This window comes from Oryx dammah, unplaced genomic scaffold, assembly GCF_014754425.2.
Source record: "Oryx dammah isolate SB20612 unplaced genomic scaffold, SCBI_Odam_1.1 HiC_scaffold_19, whole genome shotgun sequence".
Classification (NCBI taxonomy): Eukaryota; Metazoa; Chordata; class Mammalia; order Artiodactyla; family Bovidae; genus Oryx; species Oryx dammah.
The window spans coordinates 71,801,060-71,828,662 of record NW_024070203.1 but is presented as its reverse complement, the minus strand read 5'-3'; the positions used below and the strand labels follow the sequence as shown (position 1 = coordinate 71,828,662).

The 27,603-nt window shown below is 37.3% G+C and overlaps 1 protein-coding gene across 2 annotated transcripts in view; it reads right to left on the bottom strand.

Moving 5' to 3' along the window:
- The window catches only part of LRP12 (LDL receptor related protein 12), a 90,101-nt gene that overhangs the window by 26,083 nt on the left and 36,415 nt on the right, over positions 1–27,603 (bottom strand). The window contains exon 2 of one of the 2 annotated variants that reach the window (XM_040261894.1): positions 24,543–24,599. The exons of the other annotated variant lie outside the window; for it this stretch is intronic. Within the exon in view, the coding sequence (XP_040117828.1) occupies positions 24,543–24,599 (57 nt within the window). The remainder of the gene's footprint in view (positions 1–24,542; positions 24,600–27,603) is intronic. 2 annotated transcript variants of the gene reach the window in all.

Genomic DNA, 27,603 nt, shown 5'->3' with positions numbered 1-27,603 from the left:
ACAAACATACAAACAAACTAGCAAAAACTATTATCATGTCTCCCCCAGGATATTGTAAACTGTTCATTTTCATTAAAAGATTCATTTACGTTAAAGAGAATAATACAATTTTACATTAAACTGTGTTTAACTTACAATTATAACACTGTAATGGCATGTATGTACTCAAATACTTATCAGCTGATCTAACAGTTCTGGGACACATCCAAAAACCAGGTGGGAATAACCTATGATAAAGCAAATAACTCCTAACCTTTGAAGCAAATAACCTTTAAACAACTAGCTGGAAAGACTAGTTGTAGAGCAAAACAGGAAAGAATTTTATTGCATTTTTGTTAGATTACACTTAAAAAGTTTTCCCTCAAATACCTGAGAAACCCATAGGTGGTGCTCTCATACCAAAAACTAAAGAAATGATGACCTGGCATGGATGCTCAAAAATACTGCTGTGAATATTTTATTTTCGTACAACTGGCAAAGGATAGACCTTCCATTCATAAATAAGAGCAGTTATTTCAGTATTCAGTATTTAACATTCTAATTCACTTAATACTTCTATAACATTATTTAATGACTCTACCTGATCAAAAATTAAATTTTCTCTCTTAATTGGCTATGAATATATATTTTGATTAAATTTTGCAACATGACTGAGTCTGGCATTTTGTTTTAGATTCACCCAGTGGCTTTTTACCAACATCTTTATACATACAATACACTGGACATGTAGATTAATATACTCTAGCACAACCACAATTCACCCCTTTCTATATATGAGGAAGAACACATTTAAATGCTCAAAGAATACGACAAACATTAGAAATCAAAAGAAAATTCCCCTCCCTTTTGAGCTTAGAGTTTGCCTATATATACTGGTAGGTTTGGAATCAGAAGACTAAAGTGCCATCTGTCCTATCTGCCACTATGGGCTTTGCCATAGTATAAACTACTAAACCTTTTAAAGACTTGGTTTCCTCATGTGGTAAAATAAGCAGTTGCTGTTTGAATAATATCTAAGGCCTATTTCAGCCCTAAATCATGCCCCTCTTTCATCATCATAATATATTTCTACTATATTTCTGATACTTATCAGGATGCATTGGTAAAATTTTTTTGTTGCATCACTTTGCATTGTCTCTTTGACCCACTGAGATGACATTTTCATATTCTTACCTTAACCCCATCAAAACTGTGTTAGCAAGCAAAGGCCACCATCAAATCAAATGTTCCCTCACTCTCCATGGTACTTGATCTCTTTGGGCCACCTGACAGTGATCTTTTTCCTCTTGGTCCCATACTACCTTGACTTTGCTGACGTCACTCTTTTAGTTCCCCTAATTCAGACTCTTCTGGGACTGTTCTCAGACTGGATCCTTCTTCCTCAACCGGCTCCTGATATACTGATGTCATGGTTCATTCCCAACTTTTATGCTCTTCTCTCTCTCTATGGGAGATCTCATTCATGCCTACATCTCCACTTACGACCTATAGTTGACGAGTTAAAAAATCTCTAACCCAAAGACTCTGCATAACCAAAGGTCCACTGGACATTACAAATTCAATATCATCAGAACTGGGTGTTTCTCAAATCCTTCTCTTTATTTTAAATTCTGAATTGTTATTATCGTAGATATCGTATTTGGGGAAAACAATAGTCATTTCACCTAATTCAAGTAAAAACTAGACTTACTTTAAAAATATCACAGGCAATCTCAGTGCTTTCTTAAGTGTAGGAAATAAAACTCACAGCAACTAAAACTAGAAATCTCAAAGTCACAACCTGAGGCTGCCTTCATCACCTCTTAAAAGGCCTGCTTTGTCTCCTATATGTCTGTCCCAATCTTCCAACTGGCTTTCAGAGTCTTCTACTTTTCCATTATTTTTCAGTATCTTATAATGACTTCTCATTCCCAACTTATCACGTCAGTTTAAGTATCCACCATCAACTGTAATCTCACTGTTTTCTTATTTTGCTATATTTATACTATTTTTCATTTTATATTTTACCCTTTACATAAAAGATTTGAGGTGACTTACTATCACAATCAATTTGATAATACCTTAGCATCTACTTCCTCACTTGTAAATGGGGATTAAAACACTACGTAACAGTGCTGCAAGAAATAAATACAATTATTCTGGTAAGGAGATTAGCCCACTGTTTGGATTACAGCAACCTGTTGATACATAACATCACATGATAGACCAAAGCAGACTGGTTGGCAGTAATGCCTGGAATTCCATACTGAGATGATTATTAAGGCAGTGGCCAGGCTAACTGTGAAAGAGGGCAGTGATTGTTCATTTAATATATGCTGGGCACTATCAAGTTCTGGAAAGAATGTAAAATTATGCCATAACTAACTGGATATCTGACATGAGTTGGGATATACACTCACAAAATGTTGCTTTAGGGAATGAATTTTTGTTTGTTTTAAACGAAATTTGTACATGGTTCTGCTAGTTTAAACGTCTTTCTAGATTTTTGACTATATATTCCAATCTACAATGTACCAAACCTAATCTTCTTTTACTTCCATTTTTTCTACCCATATCATCTCTATTGTTTACACAGTTATTTTAGCTATTCTCTCATTATTTCTTCAGTAGAGTTAGTTTATATATAACTGGGAAACAGAGAAATCTCATCAGTATAATGCAAAGTTGTGAAAGATCTTATTCCCAGCATGTAAATGATGTGAAGTAACCAGGAGCAGGAGAAAACCCCTAAGAATTAACTTTTTATTGCAAGAAGTGCTTACTTTTACTGTTTTAAAGAACTGCTAAGACCTTCCTCTGTATTAAGCCATCTTAGGAGGCTGCAAGTATAGATGGAGATGTGAACACCTTTCCCCACTATCAAAATAAAACAGAACACGTTAATTGATGAAGGGTATCTCTGAATTATGTTTTTAGTTTTGATTAAACTGGTCTCCATTAGAAGAAGCATGTATCTTCAAGGAGGAAGTCTGAACTTCAGAGTATGTGGCTGTAAAGTATGGATCGAGTCTAGGTGTAACCATTAGGAGATATTTGTCCTGGCATTTGGATCAACATTTTATTTGCTAGGACTGTACTTATAGAGTTACATAGTTGTAAGCAATCTGTACCAAAACTATCTTTCTCATAAGCCCTATTAGTTTAGTGTTCAGTTTCACAGAATATGAGATTTTCCAGGAACACATACATGGCATTTGGGCAAGAATGACTATATTTTAGCCTTTGTTCATTTTGCTTTCTTAATATAACAAAAGAGTCCAAAATGCAGTACTTGGATGCAATCTCAAAAACGACACAATGATCTCTGTTTGTTTCCAAGGCAAACTATTCAATATCACGGTAATCCAACCCTATGCCCCAACCAGTAACACTGAAGAAGCTGAAGTTGAATGGTTCTATGAAGACCTACAAGACCTTTTAGAACTAACACCCCAAAAAGATGTCCTTTTCATTATAGGGGACTGGAATGCAAAAGTAGGAAGTCAAGAAACATCCGGAGTAACAGACAAATTTGGCCTTGGAATACAGAATGAAACAGGGCAAAGGCTACTAGAGTTTTGCCAAGAGAACGCACTGGTCATAGCAAACACCCTCTTCTAACACAAGAGAAGACTCTACACATGGACATCACCAGATGGTCAACACCAAAATCAGACTGATTCTATTCTTTGCAGCCAAAGATGGAGAAGCTCTATACAGTCAGCAAAAACAAGACTGGGAGCTGACTGCGGCTCAGATCATGAACTCTTTATTGCCAAATTCAGACTTACACTGAAGAAAGTAGGGAAAACCACTAGACTATTCAGGTATGACCTAAATCAAATCCCTTATGATTATACAGTGGAAGTGAGAAATAGATTTAAAGGAATAGATCTGATAGACAAGAGTGCCTGATGAACTATGGACAGAGGTTCATGACATTGTACAGGAGACAGGGATTAAGACCATCCCCAAGAAAAAGAAATGTAAAAAAGCAAAATGGCTGTCTGAGGAGGCCTTACAAATAGCTGTGAAAAGAAGAGAAGTGAAAAGCAAAGAAGAAAAGGAAAGATATAAGCATCTGAACACACAGTTCCGAAGAATAGCAAGGAGATAAGAAAGCCTTCCTCAGCGATCAACGCAAAGAAATAGAGGAAAAGAACAGAATGGAAAAGACTAGAGATCTCTTCCAGAAAATTAGAGATACCAAGGGAACATTTCATGCAAAGATGGGCTCGATAAAGGACAGAAATGGTATGGACTCAACAGAAGCAGAAGATATTAATCACCTAGAGCCAGACATCCTGGAATGTGAAGTCAAGTGGGCCGTAGAAAGCATCACTACGAAAAAAGCTAGTGGAGGTGACGGTATTCCAGTTGAGCGATTTCAAATCCTGAAAGATGATACTGTGAAAGTACTGTACTCAATATGCCAGCAAATTTAGAAAACTCAGCAGTGGCCACAGGACTGGAAAAGCTCAGTTTTCATTCTAGTCCCAAAGAAAGGTAATGCCAAAGAATACTCAAACTACAGAACAATTGCACTCATCTCACATGCTAGTAAAGTAATGCTCAAAATTCTCCAAGCCAGGCTTCAGCAATACGTGAACCATAAACTTCCAGATGTTCAAGCTGGATTTAGAAAAGGCAGAGGAACCTGAGATCAAATTGCCAACATACGCTGGATCATGGAAAAAGCAAGAGTTTTCCAGAAAAACATCTATTTCTGCTTTATTGACTATGCCAGTCTTTGACTGTGTGGATCACAATACACTGTGGAAAATTCTGAAAGAGATGGGAATACCAGACCACCTGACCTGCCTCTTAAGAAACCTGTATGCAGGTCAGGAAGCAACAGTTAGAACTGGACACAGAACAACAGACTGGTTCCAAATAGGAAAAGGAGTACATCAAGGCTGCATAATGTCACCCTGCTTATTTAACTTCTATGCAGAGTACATCAAGAGAGACACTGGGCTGGAAGAAGCACAAACTGGAATCAAGATTGCCGGGAGAAATATCAATAACTTCAGATATGCAGATGACACCACCCTTATGGCAGAAAGTGAAGAGGAACTAAAAAGCCTGTTGATGAAAGTGAAAGAGGAGAGTGAAAAAGTTGGCTTAAAGCTCAACATTCAGAAAACAAAGATTATGGCATCTGGTCCCATCACTTCATGGCAAATAGACAGGGAAACAGTGGAAACAGTGTCAGACTTTATTTTTTGGGGCTCCAAAATCACTGCAGATGGTGACTGCAGCCATGAAATTAAAAGACACTTGCTCCATGGAAGGAAAGTTATGACCAACCTAGAGAGCATATTAAAAAGCAGAGACATTACTTTGCCAACAAAAGTCTGTCTAGTCAAAGCTATGGTTTTTCCAGTGGTCATGTGTGGATGAGAGAGTTGGATGTGAAGAAAGCTGAGCACCGAAGAATTGATGCTTTTGAACTGTGGTGTTGGACAGGACTCTTTCGAGTCCTTTGGACTGCAAGGAGATCCAACCAGTCCATCCTAAAGGAAATCAGTCCTGGGTGTTCACTGGAAGGACTGATGCTGAAGCTGAAACTCCAGTACTTTGGCCACCTGATGTGAAGAGCTGACTCATTTGAAAAGACCCTGATGCCGGGAGGGATTGGGGGCAGGAGGAGAAGGGGATGACAGAGGATGAGATGGCTGGATGGCATCACCGACTCGATGGACATGAGTCTGAGTGAACTCTGGGAGTTAGTGATGGACAGGGAGGCCTGGCATGCTGCGATTCATAGGGTTGCTAAGAGTCGGACTCGACTGAGCGACTGAACTGAACTGAATAATCAGTATCAATTTTTTGTTCTCAGAACAGAAATACCTTAAAAAAAATCTATTTAATTTACTTTAGTCAGTATCTTCAGATATAAACAAATATTCAAGTATTTTGGGTGATGATAATATATATCTCTACTTTTGATAGGTTTCCCATAACTCAGAAATATAGAAGCTGCCAAATAGAAGCTGCCAAATTAAGAGTTCTAAATGTTCATTCAAAAGTTAGCAACTTTCAACTCTGAGAGCGTCTTCTTCATAGAATGCAGTGATTAGTGCAAGTGTTAACTGCTAATCGTGTCCAACTCTTTGTGATCCCAAGGACTGTAGCCTGCCAGGGTCCCCCGTTCATGGGATTTTCCAGGCAAGAATACTGGAGTGTGTTGCCATTTTCTTCTCCAGGGATCGAACCCAGGTCCTGCATCACAGGCAGACTCTACCATCTGAGCCACCAGGGAAGCCTCTGGTTATCTGATTAGCTCCCCTAAAGCCTATTCCATTTGGACATTTGGAATGAAAAAAGAAAATAGCATTATTACAATGTTAGTGGTTAAAAGGCATTTAGGCTGAATTAAAGAATATACTTTTAAATTGATCATATATGTTCTCAATTAAGAAAAGGAGAATTAACTGAAAAGTAAATAGGTAGAGATTCTTTGATGGCATTCTTAACAAAATTTTAATAATTTCCAGGTTTAAAACACAAAGCTGTCACTGTAGAGTTGAGAAAACAGGGCAAAACTAACTGAGAAACACTCAAGACTTCTTCATGCTTATTCTGATACTAGTTCAATAATCCCACAGAAAAAGCTGGTAACTATGATTTCAAAATTAGATTTGTTCACCATACCTATTATCTTTAAAGTAACCATTTAAAGAACAGAAACTGTGCAAACAACCTCTATTTTAGAGGCCACATGGGAGAGAAGAGGGCAATTTCAAACTATTTTATGGTTTTTAAGACCTGAAAAAAAGAGATATGGAAAGAAACTTACAGTTCTACTTGTAAGGGAAAAAGTACAATTTCCTGTTCCACAGATGAAGAATGGGGTTTCTTTTCAAAACTGACAAGAGTTTTTGGCGCTTTGTGACTAAAGGTGATATGAAATCTTTGTGCCTTTGGTTTTAACAAATCACAAGGCTGAAATGCAAGTAAAAATCAGCTGTGCTTACTGGCCACCTTAAGTACACGAGATACATACAAAAAGCACAAAAGAACATGAAGAAAATTAATGTTCTCATGGACATCAAAGCTTTGTAAAAATGAATTATGCTTATTAACTGAATCCAAGAAACATATAAATAGTTATGAGAGCATACAAGGCATATTTCTGTTCAGTTGCTCAGTCCTGTTCAACTCTTTGAGACCCCATGAACTGTAGCCTGCCAGGCTCCTCTGTCCATGGGATTTCCCAGGCAGGACCACTGGAGTGCATTGCCATTTCCTTCTTCAGGGGATCTTCTTGACCCAGGGATCGAACCCACTTTTCCTGCATTGGCAGGCAGATTCTTTACCACTGAGCCACCTGGGAAGACCCTGCATACAAGACAATATAGTCCCACATGACATAGTGTGTATTTATAAACAATGTGGCATAAGGCATAGGGTATTATTAAACAGAAACAAAGGCCCACTTTGGGGCCTTATGTAAGTCAAGTTTGTCTGTTAACAAAGGGTTTCTTTCAATGAACAGAAGTGAGAAGAATCAGAGTAAAGAGCACATTCCAAATTAGAAGAATTTAGTGACTCAATTCTATAGATACTAGCTAGGGCAAGGTATGCTACTGCTAAAAGAAGTGATATGATACAAATACTGTGTAAACATTATCTTGCTGTATACAACCTGTGGGAAGGCGAACTGCTGCAGCAAAGAGATCAGCTAAAAGGCAAGTACAGAAACTCTTCTACTTGTAAAATTTTACTTGATCAAGTTTCAGTGTAAAACAAAAGCATGCTCACTCTGTTTCAAAGTATTTATAGTCAATGGTGCTCACTATCATTTGGCCGTCTCATTTTTTCAGTGCATAGAGTGCTCCATAAATATTAACTTCATTATGGCTGTTGAATACAAAAGCAATTCCACATGTTGAAAATACAAATAAAAAGGGTTTGATTCCAATGGAAACAAAAGAACTTAAAAAAATACCACCTCCAAAGTGAAAAAAAATCACAAGCAAATGGTGATTGTTGAACGGTCATGTGTGATGAACCTACGAATGATCCTGAGGGTAATAAGTGAATCATGCAAAACATGGAAGACATGGAGAATTAAAGTGTATAGTTAGAGGATTAGCCTGGAAACCACATGCCAGCTGGTCCTCTGTTAATTGAAAAGAAGGGCACCAATTTGAAAAGTTACAGTATGGTGAAAAGTGATAAAGATGAGATTTTTGTCACTAATCAGAAGCTTATGGTTCATAAATTCAAGATCTGTGAATATACTCAAAGTGAGGAGTGTGTGGTCAGGTCTGTAGGTCCCCTGGCTAATGATAATGTTACTGCCCATCAGGTACTTCTTTTTCTCATGTCTTTTCACATTTAATTATTCCTATTATTAGCTCTATTTAACTAATGACTATAAAATGGAGGTACAGAGAAATTAAGTAATTTTCCTAAAGTCACAAAAAATTAAATGTCCAGGCAGTAGGCTATAGAGTGGCACTCTTTTCTTTTTAAATATTTATTTATTTTGCTGCACCAGGGATTAGTAGCAGCATGTGGAATTTTTGGTTGCCAGGACACACTACTGCCCACTAGGGAGCTCCCTATGACACCTGGAAATATTACCAGGGGATGGGGGGGAAGAGGCCTCAATAGAATTTCAATAAAGATAAAAGTGGTCTTATTTGGTAAAAAATATGTCTTGGTCTTATATTTACATGAAGAAAAAGGTACAGAATCTATGACAGCACAGATAAAGAGGGTATACTTAAAGTTTCTAAAGACTGATTCCTATTGGCTACAAATCTATACAGGGACTGCAGGCAGGACAAAACTGCTTCCTAGTCTCTTTGGAATTAAACAGGATTCTAGAAGTGCTTTTAAGAATAGCATGTACATATATACATTAACTCCAGGTAAGCTGATTAGGATATGGGGCAGAATAGAAGCAGTAAGGGTAGGCAGTGAATGCTGAGGGAGGTATTTCAAAGGAAAGAGAAGTAGAGAAGAGGAAACCAGGGAAGGCTGGATGACTAATGGAAAGTGGTTGTGTTCTTATAGATTCTTCATACTGGACAAATAGGCAGAGTTTAGAAAGCAAGCATGTCGAGCATGAAGACCATGGATTGCTGAGAACACAGGGCACACACCCCACTGAGTGTCAGAATCTGCAAGATGAATGACATGTAAGTACAAGATGGCCCTTTGGCAGGATGCCCCCTGGGAGGACACAGCTCAGCTTTGCAACTCAACAGGGAACACAGAAGCCCTGGTCAGGAGGAAACTCGGTTTGAAAATCCACTTCTGCAACTTGACTGGGTAGCACCTTGATTTTTTTGACCTTTGTTGTCCAGACTCCTTTAATACCTGAGCTCTGTCGTAATGAAACTGTCAGAAGAGTCAACATTCTGAGGATGGACTGACCTGGAAGGAGACAGGTTGGATGTAAGTAGCACCCCTTAGAATTACTTCATATTTCATTCTAATTTTTTCGAGAGGTCAGCAAACTGACCTTTTCCCTTTAGGGAAATAATTACTAGCACTCTAATAGCAATGTTTACTAGTCTAACATGGGAAAGCTTTTAATTATCATTTAAAATGTAAGAATCAGTATAAGCAGAAAACTTTATATTATATAATCTATCACTCACACTTAGGATACCCTCTCATTACTCTTAGACTTGGGAATCACACATAATCACACACATTTATGAAAGCAGGAACTCCTATACCCAGGATATTCTAAATCCAGAATGAATAATAACTGGATATTCATTCCTCTACATTAGAGCAGATACTTAAGAATGGATACAGCAATAAACTTATTCCTGTAATTCTTAATGATTTTTTCAAGGACCAAAATATTCACTTGGTCATTAGCTCTATTCAAGGCAATAATTTCTTGGCTTCTTAAAGGTCACTACTGTCCAGGGCTTCCCAGGTGACTCAGTGATAAAGAATCTGCCTGCAATACGGGAGACCCAGGTTTGATCCCTGAGTTGGGAAGATCCCCTGAAGGGAATGACAACCCACTCCAGTCTTCTTGCCTGGGAAATCTCATGGACAGAGGAGCCTGGCAGGCTGTAGTCCATGGGATCGCAAAAGACTTAGCGACTCAACAGTAGTGACAACGCTGTCGAGAACAAACAAACAATAATCAGGGGCTACATGGCAGTAAAATACAATACATTTTAAAAATAGGTACAAAATGTGGACAAATACAGAAAGAAAATTAAAAAAAAAATACAGTCTTCTTAGTTCTAACAGGGTTACAGCACAATATGAATATAAGATCAGCAGAGTACTCTTAATGGAACTAGCTAACTAGTTTTATCCTAAAATTTCTAAGGGCAAGAATAATTTTGAATTTTGCTGGCAAAGCACAAGATAAAATGAATACAGAAGATTCAACCTTTTATACCTTTTTAAAAAGGCTGTAAAAGGGCAACTTTTTCCTGGAAGGGTATAAAAACGATTGATACGTTACTCACATTTTCTAAATTTAAGCACTCTAGATGAATAAAATGCTAAGCAAGCTACTATTTCTATTTCCAGAATGGGAAAAACTAGGAATTTTTGAAGTTTACTGTGATTCTTGCTGGAAACAGAAGAAATGCAGAAATTAGCACCAGAGCAAAGATAAATTGGCCTTGAAGTTCACAATTTTATAAGTCATTTCTATCAGCCTTGATACAGTTTTTAGTATAACACATCTTCTAAGAGTGTTCCAGTCTTGGTGTCCTCTGTCAAGGGTGACATCCAGAAATAAACCTAATATTCAGATTATGTTTAAGGGAGGAGTAAAGAGTTTGATGGACTGTGTTCTGGATATTTTATTTCTATCACTGCAGCTTAAGATTAAATCACCCCCCAACTTGTTTCAATCTGTTTGTTGTTGTTTAGTTGCTAAGTCATATCTGACTCTTGCGACCTCATGAACTGCAGCCAGCCAGGCTCCTCTGTCCATGGGATTTCCCAGGCAAGAATACTGGAGTGGGTTGCCATTTTTCTCTCTTCCCGACCCAGGGATCAAAACGGTGTCTCTTTTACTAGCAGTAGATTCTTTACCACTGTGCCATCAGGGAAGTCCCATATGGGTCTGTTAATTAACGCTGCTCATCTGCTAAGTGACTGGCTTTTGCACGGCAGATGCACAGTATCTTCAAATCCATGCCTTAGCAAAAGTACAAATAATTAACATGATCTCAGGTCTCCAAAATCCCTGAGGATAGTGACTGCACCCATAAAATTAAAAGATGCTTGCTCCTTGGAAGGAAAGCTATGACAAACCTAGAGAGCTTATTAAAAAGTAGAGACATCACTTTGCTGACAAAGGTATGAATAGTCAAAAAGCTATGGCTTTTCCAGTATTCATGTAAGGATGCGAGAGTTGGACAATAAAGAAGGCTGAGAGCCAAAGAACTGACGCTTTCAAATTGTGGTGCTGAAGAAGACTCTTGAGAGTTCCCTGGACCACAGGAGATCAAATCAGTCAATCTTATAGGAAATCAACCCTGAATATTCATTGGAAAGACTGATGCTGAAGCTCCAATATTCTGGCCACCTGATACAAAGAGCTGACTCACTGGAAAAGACCCTGATACTGTTAAAGATTGAAGGCAAAAGGAGAAGGAGGCAAATAATGTGATGGTTAGACAGCAACACTAAGTCAATGGACATGAATCTGAGCAAACTCTGGGAGAAAGTGGTGGACAGGGAAGCCTGGAGCGCAGCAGTCCAGGAAGTCACAAAGAATCAGACATGACTTAATGAACAACACCACACTGAATAATTACTGTCAAAGTTTTAAAAAAATTATTCTCAAAGTTAACAGAGTAGAAAAGAAAATGTCAAATGTTTGAATGCAACTTGTTTTTTACCTTCAGCAGAGCTGGCCTGCTCACTTGAGCAGATGATCACTTCTGCCATCTACACACTGCACACTTCTGTCACACTACACCCTGTCCTGTCTATGGTACTGCTGCATTTAATGTTCTGCTGTTGACTTTATTTATTAAGAACATACAATTATAAGATATAATAATCTTGCTATAAACATAACTGTTCAGTAAACATTTGATATTTATAACACATGAAATGTTATGATTAGGTAAATGCTTCACATAAAATATATTATTTTATAAAAAGTTATAGTAGATTTAATTATGCAGCATATAATGTTACATATAAAAGTATAATATATAAACATTATAATGTTACCATTATATCATTGCTAAAATTAACAGGGAATCATCTACTCCAAAAGCTCAAGTGTTTCAAAAATAAACTCTCTGAAGGCAGGCAATGTTTGTATAGTCATTGTTTATAAACTAAACTAATGTGGTATTTTTTTGTTTTTGTTTTTGAAATGTACTGTTTTATATTCTCCACTCACTTTCTTCATTTGAAGCACAGTTCCTTGTGTTCATACTAAGTTCTGTTTTTATATTTTGAAATCCTAAAAACTAATGTGGTGTTGTTTCCTGAACTAATTTTTTTTTTAATGTACCATCTTGTATTCTCCACTCACTTTCTTCATTTGAAGGACAGTTCCTTGGGTTCACACAAAGTTCTGTTTTTATATTTTGAAATCCTAAAAACTATAAAATTTATAAACTTTCCTTCCCCCTGACATTTGCAACATGAATAAAAGATACTGTATTGGTCAAAAGAATTGGTGAAATTCTTTTTCATAAGTTTAGCAAGAGGTCCAGGTATTTAACTGAATAATTAAAAATAACATTAAAATAACAGGAAAGGTATAAAGAACCACTTGCACCTGTTGCTTTATTCATGTAACTTTTCTATATTTAAAAAACAACTGTGAACTGCTATCAAATAATTATAGTTTAAGCTTCATTTCCTTTCAGACTTTTTTTTTGGTTAAGACCTGAAAATTCTAGGACAATAAAAGTATTACTAAACCAAGATGTTCTTCCAGGGAAACTTCAATATACCATATTATAGTATTCAAGCCTAAAACTTGATAAAACTAAGGCTATTTTACTACAGTGCTTCATGCTATTGTAAAATGTTGCTCAATAAGTTGTAAGCAAATTATTGCAACTTAGAAATAATATCTCCTAGGGACTTTCCTGGCAGTCCAGTGATTAAGATTTCACCTTCCAAGACAGAGGGCATGGGTTCAATCCCTGGTCAGAGAGCTAAGATCCCAAATGCCTTGCAACCAAAAATCAAAACATAAGCAATATGTAACAAATTCAATACAGACTTTAAAAATGGTCCACATTTTAATTTTTTTTAATTTAAAAAAAGAAAATATCTCCTACTTTAAAAGGCCCACTACTAAATTATTAGTTTTAAAAGACTTATAGGATCAGTAGCATGCTAGGCCACTGAGGACAAGAATAGGAACTATAAAATGAAAAAACACAAAAACAAGAAAGGGTGATGATTTTAATAAAATAAAAATTCTGACAGAATATAGGAAGAATAACAGGTAACAGCTACTATTTTCTATACTCTGGTAATTCAATTAATACGAACATGTATTAGGAAAGAAACTTCCTAAGCAGATAACTCTCTTTCTCTGCTCTCTGAAACATCAGCCTTGCCTGACAAAGATTTGAAGTCAAATATAAAGAAGATTCAAGATTGGGCTAACTTGAGAGCTTTTAGCTACAGATGTTATAAGGTAGGAACATTCAGCAGCTGTTTCACTGGTGAACTGGGAATAACTTATTAAATTTCATAAATAAAAACTTTCTAGCTCAGAAAGCACTTGTTCCAACATCTGCACCTATGAGCAACCAGAAAGTCTTAAATTTCAGGGTAGTTTCTGCTTAACCATTAGAGAAAGCCAATCTCATTCTTTTATTCTTTACAATGTCACAACTTTGAGCCATGAATCTGAAAAGAAGTAAATAGTTACATTTCTGAACAGTCTGGCAAAAATAAAAGGTTGGGACTTTAATAGAAACAAGGTAAGAAACAAGTTAAACAGGAAAAGCATGATTATATGCAGTCTAAGTGCTCTCGTTTCTAGGCGGTAGCTCTGTAAATTAGTACAATCCTTTCTGAAAGCAATCTGTCAAAAGGTTTTCAAAGTCATTAAATTCTTTATGACCTTTGATACAGTAATTCCAATTCTAGAAATCTACGCCAAAGAAATAATCTCAGAAATTTAAAAAAGGGCTAAGTATATATTAAATTGTTCCTTGCAACATAATCCAGACTAGGGAGAACCCACTGGGAAAAAACCCAATGATATGTTTAAGAACATTACAATATAGCCACAGGATGGAAACTTTACTATATAGGTATTAAAATAACAACTATGAAAAAAAAAAGTATTCTATACAATGTTAAATAGAAAAGGCAGGAGACACAGTTACTTATAACCCAAATGCAAATACAATTATTTTTAAAGGTATACACAGAGTACATATGAAATAAACTATAATGTTATTAGTTACTAAGAATACAAGGTTAGTGGATTACTTTTGTAATCTTTTTGCTCTTTTTCCAATTTTTATAAATATTTAATGTAACTTATATAATGTATAAACAGAATTTGTGAAAACAAAAAAATGATTTAGAAGTAATTAAGAGCAATGAGGATATAATCAAATTACATCTAAAAATATTCTTTTTTTAAAAAGTTGAAGTACAGTTGATTTATGATGCTAAGTTTCAGGTGTCCAGCAAAATAATTCAGTTATATATGTATATATGTATGTATATGTATAGATATATACATATATATATATATATTCTTTTTTAGATTCTTTTCCATTATAGGTGAGTGCACCTAGAATTATTCTGATTCAAATACATATAGATTATATAGTAAAATTCAAAGTAGATACACATTAAAAATCAAATATATTTAATGTGTATAAATCAATCTGATCTAAAAAATGTTTCATTCCATGTAGGAGATGAACAATAAATTAGCCATTTTACAAACTCAGACATTCAAAAGAGAACAGGAGGCATTTAACTTAGGCATTAAAAAAAAAAGCATTAAAATAGCCTTGCTACTTTCTTATGTACAATTAAATTACTTACAATTTCTATGATATAATTTCATGATTTATGTATGAAATCACGTAAAAAAATTCTGAAGAAAGCAAGCATACAAAAAATAACACTTTATCCAATCATTCTTTTCCATTATACAACCACTAGATGTATACTTTTTGCTAACTCCCATTTTCTTGTGACAATTCCTACAGCATAAGAACCAGCAAAAGGATAAAAACATATCTCTTAGCAAAGATTTGAGGAAAAGGAAGATGAAAATGACCAGAATGCTAGAAATAGAAATAAATTATCTGAGGCCTAAGAACCCAAGGTATATTATTAATCATAAATTACTAATTCCCATAAAAATTCATATGACTAAACAAAACTAAGTACCTGGCACTACTTACAACTAAGTAAAGAAAAATATTAAATCATTTACCTCACACCAGACATTGTAACTAGGCTTTTTATAAATTCATGATCAACCTTAACGTGGTCATTATTTACCACCAGATTTACTATGTTAAGAACATACTACAGGTGCACTTTTCGCATGTCTATCTTCTCAATTCTATGGTTAAGTTCTTGAGACAGGAATATTTTTAAAATTAACTTTTATTAAAGTATAGTTGTTGTACAATGTTGTGTTAGTTTTTGCTGTATAGCAAAGCGAATCAGCTATATATACATATATAGCTGATATAACAGCTGATATATATATATGTATCTCCTCTCTTTTTTGGATTTCCTTCCTATTTACCACAGAGCATTGAGTAGAGTTCCATGTGCTATACAGTAGGTTCTCAGGAATCATCTGATTTATACATATTAGTGTACAGGTCAATCCCATTTTCCTAATTCACCCTACTCCTCCTTTCCTGTCCATATGTATCCACATATCCATTCTCTACTTCTGCATCTCTATTTCTGCTTTACAAGTCCTAAGTTCACCTGTATCGTTTTTCTATATTCCACATATAAATAGTATTATATGATAATTGTTGTTGCTGTTCTGATTTACTTCACTGTATATGACAGTCTCTAGATCTCTCCATATCTCTGCAAATTCCATCATTTCATTCCTTTTATGGCTGAGTAATATTGAACTGTGGTATTGGAGAAGACTCTTGAGAGTCCCTTGGACTGCAAGGAGATCCAACCAGTCCATTCTAAAGGAGATCAGCCCTGGGTGTTCTTTGGAAGGAATGATGCTAAAGCTGAAACTCCAGTACTTTGGCCACCTCAAGTGAAGAGTTGACTCATTGGAAAAGACTCTGATGCTGGGAGGGATTGGGGGCAGGAGGAGAAGGGGACGACAGAGGATGAGATGGCTGGATGGCATCAGTGACTCGATGGACATGAGTTTGAGTGAACTCTGGGAGTTGGTGATGGACAGGGAGGCCTGGCGTGCTGCAATTCATGAGGTTGCAAAGAGTCAGACACGACTGAGCGACTGAACTGAACTGAACTGAAGATTCAGTAGTCTATATGTGCCACATCTTTATACATTCTTCTGTGGATGGACATTTAGGCGGTTTCCAAGTTCTGGCTCTTGTAAACAGTGCTGCAGTGAACACTAAGGTGCATGTATCTTTTGGAATTATGGTTTTCTCCAGGATATGCCTAGGAGTGGGATTGCTGGGTCATATGGTAGTTCTACTTTTTAGTTTAAGGACCCTCCATACTGCTCTCCATAGTGGCTATATCAATTTACATTCCCACCAATAGTTAAGAGGGTTCCCTTTCCTCTACACCATCTCCAGCATTTACTGTTTGTGAATTTTTTGATGGTGGTCATTCTAAATGGTGTGAGGTGATACCTCACTGTAGTTTTGATTTACTAATTGGTGGCTTCAGCAATACATGAACCGTGAACTCCCTGATGTTCAAGTTGGTTTTAGAAAAGGCAGAGGAACCAGAGATCAAATTGCCAACATCCACTGGATCATGGAAAAAGCAAGAGAGTTCCAGAAAAACATCTATTTCTGCTTTACTGACTATGCCAAAGCCTTTGACTGTGTGGATCACAATACACTGTGGAAAATTCTGAAAGAGATGGGAATACCAGACCACCTGACCTGCCTCTTGAGAAATCTGTATGCAGGTCAGGAAGCAACAGTTAGAACTGGACATAGACCAACAGACTGGTTCCAAATAGGAAAAGGAGTATGTCAAGGCTGTATATTGTCACCCTGCTTATTTAACTTCTATGCAGAGTACATCATGAGAAATGCTGGACTGGAAGAAACACAAGTTGGAATCAAGACTGCCGGGAGAAATATCAATCACCTCAGATATGCAGATGACACCACCCTTATGGCAGAAAGTGAAGAGGAGCTAAAAAGCCTGTTGATGAAAGTGAAAGAGGAGAGTGAAAAAGTTGGCTTAAAGCTCAGAAAACGAAGATCATGGCATCTGGTCCCATCACTTCATGGGAAATAGATGGGGAAACAGTAGCAACAGTGTCAGACTTTATTTTTTGGGGCTCCAAAATCACTGCAGATGGTGACTGCAGCCATGACATTAAAAGACACTTACTCCTTGGAAGAAAAGTTATGAGCAACCTAGATAGTATATTCAAAAGCAGAGACATTACTTTGCCGACTAAGGTCCGTCTAGTCAAGGCTATGGTTTTTCCAGTGGTCATGTATGGATGTGAGAGTTGGACTGTGAAGAAGGCCGAGCACCGAAGAATTGATGCTTTTGAACTGTGGTGTTGGAGAAGACTCTTGAGAGTCCCTTGGACTGCAAGGAGATCCAACCAGTCCATTCTGAAAGAGATCAACCCTGGGATTTCTTTGGAAGGAATGATGCTAAAGCTGAAGCTCCAGTGTTTTGGACACCTCATGAGAAGAGCTGACTCAATGGAAAAGACTCTGATGCTGGGAGGGATTGGGGGCAGGAGGAGAAGGGGATGACAGAGAATGAGATGGCTGGATGGCATCACTGACTTGATGGACGTGAATCTGAGTGGACTCTGGGAGTTGGTGATGGACAGGGAGGCCTGGCGTGCTGTGATTCATGGGGTCGCAAAGAGTCGGACACGACTGAGCGACTGAACTGAACTGAATAACTGGTGATGCTGAACACCTTTTCATGTGTGTGCTGGCCATCTGTATGTCTTCTTTGAAGAAGTATCTATTTAGGTCTTCTCATTTTTGATTGGGTTGTTTTTTTGAAGTCAAGCTGCATGAACTGTTAGATTAATCCTTTGTTGCTTCATCTGCAAATATTTTCTCCCATTCTGAGGGTTGTCTTTTCATTTTTTTTTTTTACGGTTTCTCTTGCTGTGCAAAAGCTTCTAAGTTTCATTAAATCCGAATTGTTTCTCTTTGTTTTTACTACTCTAGGAGGTGGGCCAAAAAAGATCTTGCTGTGATTTATCCCATAGCATGTTCTGCCTATGTTTTCTTCTAAGAATTTTTTAGTTATCTAGCCTTACATATAGATTTTTTATCCATTTTGAACTTATTTTTGTGTATGGTGTTAGAGAATGTTCTAATTTCATTCTTTTACATGTACCTGTCCAGCTTCTCAGCACCACTTATTGAAGAGACTGTCTTTTCTCCATTGCATATTCTTGCCTCCTTTGTCACAGATTAGGTGACCATAGATGTGTGGGTTATTTCTGAGCTTTCTATCTTGTTCCACTGATCTATATTTCTGTTTTTGTGCTGGTATCATGCTGCCTTGATTACTGTAGCTTTGTAGTATAGTGTAACGTCAGGGAGCCTGATTGCTCCAGCTCTGTTTCTTTCTCAAGACTGCTTCGGCTGGGCTTCCCTGATGGTCTAGTGGTTAAGAATCTACCTTGCAATGAAAGGAATACCACCAGTTTGGTCCCTGATCCAGGAAGATCCCACATGCTGCTGTGCAACTAACCCCATCTGCCACAACTACTGAACCTGTGTACTGCAACTTCTGAAGCCTGTGTGCCTAGAGCCTGTGCTCCACAACAAGCAAAGCCACCACAGTGAGACGCCCAAGCACTGCCACAAATAGTTTCCACTAGAAGCCACTAGAGAAAGTCTGGGTGCAGCAACAAGGGCCCACCACAGCCAAAATATAAAATAAATCTTAAAAAAAAAAAAAAGACTGCTTTGGCTATCTGAAGTCTTTCGTGTTTCTATACAAATTGTAAAATTTTTTGTCCTAATTCTGTGAAAATCGTCCTTGGTGATTTGACAGGCGTTACACTGAATCTGCAGATTGCTCTGGGTAGTATAGTCAATTTCACAATCCAATTCTTCCAATCCAAGAACATGGTATTTTTCTCCATCTGCTTATGTCATTTTTGATTTCTTTCATGAGTAACTTAGTCTTTTGAAAATCAAAGTTGTTCAGTCATGTCCAACTCTTTGAAGATAGCTCTTTTGCCTCCTTACGTAGGTTTACTGCTAGGTATTTTATTCTTTTTTTTTTTGTTGCATGGTAATTGGTACAGTTTCCTTAATTTCTCTTTCTGATTTTTCATCATTAGTGTATAACAATGTAAGAGATTTCTCAGTATTAATTTTGTATCCTGCAACTTTACCAAATTCATTGATGAGCTCTAGTAGTCTTCTATTGGCATCTTTACGACTTTTTATGTATAGTATCAGGTCATCTGCAAAAAGTGAGAGTTTTACTTCTTCTTTTCCAACCTGGATTCCTTTTATTTTTCTTTTCTGATTGCTGTTGCTACAAATTCCACAACTATGTTGAATAAAAGTAGTGAGACTGGATATACTTGTTTTGTTCCTGATCCAGAGGAAATGCTTTCAGTTTTTAACCACTGAGAATGTCTGCTGTGGTTCTGTCATGCTGCTACTGCTAAGTCACTTCAGTTGTGTCTGACTCTGTGTGACCCCATAGACAGCAGCCCACCAGGTTCCCCATCCCTGGGATTCTCTAGGCAAGAACACTGGAGTAGGTTGCCATTTCCTTCTGCAATGCATGAAAGTGAAAACTGAAAGTCAAGTCGCTCAGTGTGTCTGACTCTTAGCGACCCCATGGACTGCAGCCCACCAGGCTCCTCTGTCCATGGTCATATATGTCCTTTATTATACCTAAGTAGGTTCCCTATATGCGCACTTTCTGGAGAGTTTTTATCATAAATGGATGATGAATTCTGTCAAAAGCTTTTTCTGCATCTATTGAGAAGAACATATGTTTTTAACTCAATTTGTTCATATGGTGTATCACATTGATTCGTTTGCATACACTGAATAATCCTTGCACTCCTGGGATAAATCCCACTTGATCATTGTTATGATCCTTTTAACATGTTGTTAGGTTTGGTTTGCTAGTATTTTGTTAAGGATTTTTGCATCTATGTTTATCAGTGATATTGCCCTGTAACTTTCTTTTTTGTGTGATATCTTTGTCTGGTTTTGGTATCAGGGTGATGGTGGCCTCGTACAATGAGGTTGGGAGTATTTATCCCTCTGCAATTTTTTGGAATTGTTTGAGAAGGATAGGTGTTAGCTCGTCTCTAAATGTTTGACAGAATTCACCTATAAAGCCATCTGGTTCTGGACTTTTGTTTCCTGGAAGATTTTAATCACAGTTTCAATTCCATTACTTGTGACTGCCTATGCCTGTGTGTGTGCTCTGTTGTGTAGAGTCTTTGTGACCCCATGGACTGTAGCCCACAAGGCTCTCCTGTCCATGAGATTTTTCAGGCAAGAACACAGGACCAGGTTGCCATTTTCTCCTCCAGGGGATCTTCCTGACCCAGGGATCGAATCTGGGTCTCTTATGTCTCTTGAATTGGCAAGCGGATTCTTTACCACTAACATCACCTGGGAAGCCCCTACTTGTGATTCGTCTGTTCAGCTTTTCCCATTGCTTCATGTTGTCTCTGCATAGCCAACAGCACTCCTCTCCCTAGATTCACTTTCCTAACCCCATGTTTTAGCATTCAGCCCCACCAGCATTGGCAGCTTCTGTTCTCACGCTGGGGTGCCCAGGGTAGATTCTGGAGGAGGCTTTGGCGTGGATGGGCCACATGGACCCCACATGTGATCAAAGGAGGCTTTGGTGGTGGTGGCGCTCAGGACCCTGGAAGCTGCAAGAGTGGGCAGAGGAGGCCTTGGCTTGAGCAGCAGATGAGACTGCTTAGTTGGGAAGGAATATTTTTACTTACTGCTTACTCCCATCCTTCTCAGCACGAGGTACATATCAGGTGTTTAATACAAGCTGAATGAATTTAATTCATTACAGTTAGGGTGACTATACATTCCAAATTGTCTAGGATAGTTCTGGTTTGTTTCTGGTATCAGCATACTGAAAACAGTGTACCCTTTTGCTTTCAAAGTGTCCTGATCTGGGTAATAAATTACCTGAAAATACTACAGCACATAAGTTAAAATTCTTCAAAAATGTCATTAAAACTTCCAGAAAGTAAAGAATGAACAAGCTAAGGTACTAAGCACTGTCGAATAAAGCAGCAGAGGTGACAAGAGCAGGTGAAGAGCAGAAGCAGGCAGCTCCACAGAACACTGAGCCACCTCATTACTTTTGCTGCTTGCTGGTCCCAAGAAAGAGCAAGTCCTACATTTAGAAATTCTTCCAAAAGCTAATTTCCCATTTATAAGAGCACTGAAAGGGCTCTCATTTCAACTAGGGATACAAGGAATTCAGAAGGCTTATCCTATACCAAGCATTACACCTTCTATAGCTCCATACTGACTAAAGAAAAACTGCAATGAATCTGTACATTCAAAATCACATTTTGAGAAAGCATCCATTTATATTTTTAATGATATGATTGGGATACACTTCATTTTAATCTTCTCTTTCCACAAAAGAAAGACTTTTATAAGACAAACTTTCAGGAAAAACAATAAGCCATTAATAAGGTTTCACTGGGCTCTGAAATGAATTTATTGATATACAAATACATTTAATTAAAACACTCATTTTGTTACAGACTGAACTGTGTCACCCGTAAGACTCCTATGCTAAAGTCTGAACTGCCAGTACCTCAGAATGTGGCTGAATTTCGAGACAAGATCTTTAAAGAGGCAACTAAATTAAAATGAAGTTACATGGGTGGGCCCTATCTAATGTGATAGGTGTCCCAATAAGGAGAGATCAGGACACAGACACACAGAGTGAGGACCGTGAGAAGACACAGATAGAAGACAGCCATCTAAAACCAAAGAAAGGGGCCTCAGAAGAAACCACCTCTGCTAACACCTTAATTTTGGATTTTTAGCCTTCAGAACTATGAGAAAATAAACCTGTTATAAATCCATATAACTCAGCCAACCAATATTTTCAAATATCTAATTCATATACAAAATCATGCATGGTAAAAAAAGAAAACCCTTTAAAGGGAAAGAATGGTCACTGGATTTTTGTAAAACAGGGAACAAAAGTTCAGTGATGCAGTTTCAGATCCCATTTGCAACTAACCTTTAAGAAACCACCACTTGTTGAGTTCTGGCATTATATCAAAGAAGAATCTTCACAAGTATCTGAAAAAAGTTATGGAAATACTCCTCTCTTTTCAAATTACACATTGGTGTACTGCTGGATTGTCTTCATATTGTCAAAGAAACATGTTACAAAAGGCTGAGTGCACAGATGTCAGAATCCAGGTACACCTTTATAAGCCAATTTTTAAAAAGTTTGTAAAACTGTAAAGCAATACCATTCTTCTCACTGATGTTCTTGTTTTAGAAAATGCATTTTTAATAAAATTATGTTATTGACGTAAAGATGCCATGGATTTACTACTTTCATATGCAAGTAAATGAAGAACTTTTTAAACAATTTCTCAGTTTTAATTTCTAATACAGTAAATATCAGTAGCTATAGTCTATATAAACATAAGCTCTTTGAAGTCCTTGTTATGGGATGAATTGCATCCTTTCCAAACTCATCTGCTGAAGTCCTAACCATCAAATGCGACTATATTTGGAAGCCAGGCTGTAACTCATAAGGATAGGACCTTAATCCTATAGGACTGGGGTCCTTACAAGGAAGAGAAAGAGTACACCAGAGTACCTCACTTTCTCCGAGAGCATACACAGTGAGAAGGCACCATCGGCAAGTCATGAAGAAAGGTCTCATTAGAAAACAATCCCTCCAGCCCCCTGACCTTGGACTGCTAGCCTCTAGACTGTGAGAAACTAAGTATCTATTATTTAAGCCACTCAGCCTATGGTATTTTGTTATGGTAGCTGCCTGAGTAGACTAATACATACAGTCCCTGATATTGTTAAAAGTTTACAAGGAGTCCTGAGACCAAAAAATCTGAAAATCACTGAATTAGATAATAATCATTTGGCTGTGTAAATTAAACATTTGTAAACAATTTCTTACTTCATAGTGACAACTTGGAAAAGTCATCGCAATTCTCAGTAGATATCCAAAGTAGAAAAAGGGAGAAAATTAAGGTCAACCCTAAATAAACCTTTTTTAACTTGATATACACAACTGTATAATATTTGAAAGCATATGAAAATGGGGAAACACACTGTAGAAGAATTAACATAGGCTGCAAAGGCACCTATTTTTCACTTTCAGGAAACCACACCGGTCGATCTGTTTGGCTTGGCACAGGCTAACTCCTAGACTAGCTGTTAAGTCTATTAACTTTCTAAATATAAAGTCAGATATAAAACAAAAGAGGAAACCTTCAGTTTTGTTTAATGAGAAAAAAATAACTACAAAATTGTAAGAAAACATGAAAAAATCAAGCACTAAACCAACAAACACACCAAGTGCAATATTTTTAACTACACAAAACTCATTAAGAATATGGGGAATAATAGCAAGAAACTCTATTTCAGTTTATGTGAAAATCAAAGATTCTACTCTCCAAGCAACTGTACTTGATAAGGTAAAAATAGTATCAAAGTTGTAGAAATCACCTAAGAATGAAAAAAAAAATTAATTGAATTATAGTTGATTTACAATCCTGTGTTAATTTTAGGTGATAGATTATTTTCTATTAGTTTATTAGATGATATTGAATATAGTTCTTTGCCCTTATTATTTATTTATTTAAGAATGAACATTTTAATAGTTATGGGCCCTTAAGTAATTATTAATTAATAAAAGCATTTAAATGGATGGAAAAATGCATTTACCTTAGCAAGTTTCTGAATCTCATAGATGCAAAAATGTTGTTGGAGTGCTTTTTAGTAACATATAAATTGTGCATTCAAGTACTATAGTTTCATGTATAGTAGCATTTCATCTAAACGTCAGGCAAAAATGCTAATTTCTAAGGCTCCAATACTATGAACAGCATTCAAAATTACATTTATGAACAGCATTCAAAATTACATTTTAATAAATTTCATTTCATATAACTTTGTATGGAAAGAAAACACAAATTCAGCTTGAGCTAACTTTTCTCTTGGTTCAATGTTTGTACAGAAAAATAATTATGCAGTCCGGTCTGGAAAAGTATAATCAACCCACAGGCATGCAAGTATCAATTTTATCTTGTGAGAATTTCTCCATGTTCCAGTTCTTTCCTTATTACATGCTGCAAAAAGCAGTAATAATTTTTATAGCCAAATATCACTTCATAAGATACCAGGTGGCTTTCAATATTTACCATATAAGTCATGCATGAAATTTAAACATTACAAAAAATGACTTACCAGTTGACACTCCTGAAATATGCACATTTTCAGAATGTTCTGCAAGAGCACCATTTCCTAAAATTAAACATAATGAGTAAACTAATTTCCAAGATAAAAATTTAAAAAAATTTTCAGATTCTCCCTCCAACAGAAAAACAGGTACTTAGAGCTACTTATAATATTCAGAAACTAAATTAAAGTCTCATAATAATCTTCAAAACAATACTATAAAGCCCCAAATCACAGTAAGAACAACAAAATGTTTTGGAAATCACAAGGTAGTGTAATATAAAAGCCAAGTATATAGATGTGATTAATACCAGAAAGAATTTTCTATCAAGTGAACAGTCAAAAGAGAACTTAGTACTATTACTAGAAAAGGGACAATCATAAACTTTTTAGAACAGCATTTCTCTAAAAGCATGCTTAATCAGTCCACAATGTGCTCATTGCTACAGTCATACATATTGGTACTTAAAAAAGAAGGTCTTGCATAGGACTGTCTTCTAAATCTGTCAACATTTTCTTATCAACAACTCTGTCTTTAGGGGCTTCCCCTGTGGCTCCAATGGTAAAGAATTTTCCTGCAATGCAGGAGACCTGGGTGCTATCCCTGGGTTGGGAAGATCCCCTGGACAAGGGAAAGGCTACCCATTCCAGTATTCCAGACTGGAGAATTCCATGGACTGTATAATCCATGGGGTCACAAAGAGTTGGACAAGACTGAGAGACTTTCAATCAATCGTTTTTGGAGTCGAGACATAATTATTACCCTGATTTTCTAAACCTCCTACCACAAAGTGGGCACATGGAAACATTCAAGTAACTGAAATTAGTTCCCAAGTGTCAGCTAGAAAAATAGTGTTCAAAAAGACTCCTTTAAAAGTAGGAACTATTTACTCCTTTAAATGAGTAAACAGAGTCCCTCAGGTATTATTCTTAAAAATTTCATTTAGCTGTATTATGAATGATTTCCATCTACCTCTACTTTTCTTCTACAAGTTGCTCATGTTTACTTCCAAAGTTTTGTCTCTGTGCATTAGGTCAATTTCCAGCTGATAAAGCGTTCTCCTTAGTGCAGGGCAGGTTCAGAGGAAGCTAGGTGGGAGAAACTTCAATGGCAAAAGCAGAATTCTCTTTGAGGGTTCAAAAAGTGAAGATAATAAATATTATAATTAATAGTTTATCTTTTAAACCACCACCTTTCTATGGTTCCTTGATTACTGTTTAGCATCCCCCAAGGCACTAAGGGGGATCTTCACGACCCAGATAATCACGATGGTGTGATCACTCACCTAGGGCCAGACATCGTGGAATGTGAAGTCAAGTGGGCCTTAGGAAGCATCGCTATGAACAAAGCTAGTGGAGGTGATGGAATTCCAGTTAAGCTATTTCAAATCCTGGAAGATGATGCTGCGTAAGTGCTGAACTCAGTAAGCCAGCAAATTTGGAAAACTCAGCAGTGGCCACAAGACTGGAAAAGGTCAGTTTTCATTCCAATCCCAAAGAAAGGCAATGCCAAAGAATGCTCAAACTACCACACAATTGCACTCATCTCACATGCTAGTAAGTAATGCTCAAAATTCTCCAAGCCAGGCTTCAGCAATACGTGAACCGTGAACTTCCAGATGTTCAAGCTGGTTTTAGAAAAGGTAGAGGAACCAGAGATCAAACTGCCAACATCCTCTGGATCATCGAAAAAGCAAGAGAGTTCCAGAAAAACACCTACTCTGCTTTATTGACTATGCCAAAGCTTTTGACTGTGTGGATCACCACAAACTGTGGAAAATTCTGAAAGAGATGGGAATACCAGACCACCTGACCTGCCTCTTGAGAAATCTGTATGCAAGTCAGGAAGCAACAGTTAGAACTGGACATGGAACAACAGACTGGTTCCAAATAGGAAAAGGAGTATGTCAAGGCTGTATATTGTTATCCTGCTTATTTAACTTAGAGTAGTACATCATGAGAAATGCTGGACTGGAAGAAACACAAGCTGGAATCAAGATTTCCGGGAGAAATATCAATAACCTCAGATATGCAGATGACACCACCCTTATGTCAGAAAGTGAAGAAGAACTAAAGAGCCTCTTGATGAAAGTGAAAGAGGAGAGTGAAAAAGTTGGCTTAAAGCTCAACATTCAGAAAACTAAGATCATGGCATCTGGTCCCATCACTTCATGGCAAATAGATGGGGAAACAGTGGCAATAGTGGCTGACTTTATTTTTCTGGGCTCCAAAATTACTGCAGATGGTGAGTGCAGCCATGAAATTAAAAGACGCTTACTCCTTGGAAGGAAAGTTATGACCAACCTAGACAGCATATTCAAAACCAGAGACATTACTTTGTCAACAAAGGTCAGTCTAGTCAAGGCTATGGTTTTTCCAGTGGTCATGTATGGATGTGAGAGTTGGACTATAAAGAAAGCTGAGCGCCGTAGAATTGATGCTTTTGAACTGTGGTGTTGGAGAAGACTCTTGAGAGTCCCTTGGACTGCAAGGAGATCCAACCAGTCCATCCTAAAGGAGATCAGCCCTGGGTGTTCATTGGAAGGACTGATTTTGAAGCTGAAACTCCAGTACTTTGGCCACCTAATGAGAAGAGCTGACTCATTTGAAAAGACTCTGATGTTGGGAGGGATTGGGGCCAGGAGGAGAAGGGGACAAGAGAGGATAAGATGGTTGGATGGTATCACCGACTCAATGGACATGGGTTTGTGTGGACTCTGGGAGTTGGTGATGGACAGGGAGGCCTGGCGTGCTGTGGTTCATGGGGTAAAGAGTCGGACATGACTGAGGGACTGAACTGAAGGCACTAAGGATGGCAGAACCTGTGTTCACCTGCCTCACCACTGTATGTACAGTTCCCAGAATAGAGCAGGTGCTCAAAGAGCTAATGAAGGAAGGGAGGCCATGGGAGGGCCAAGACAATGAAATGAAATCATGGCAATTAAGCACCTGATACATAGGACTGAAAAAGGTCAGTTGTCATTCCAAGCCCAAAGAAGGGCAATGCCAAAGAATGTTCACACTACTCTACCACTGCACTCATTTCACATGCTAGTAAGGTAATACTAAA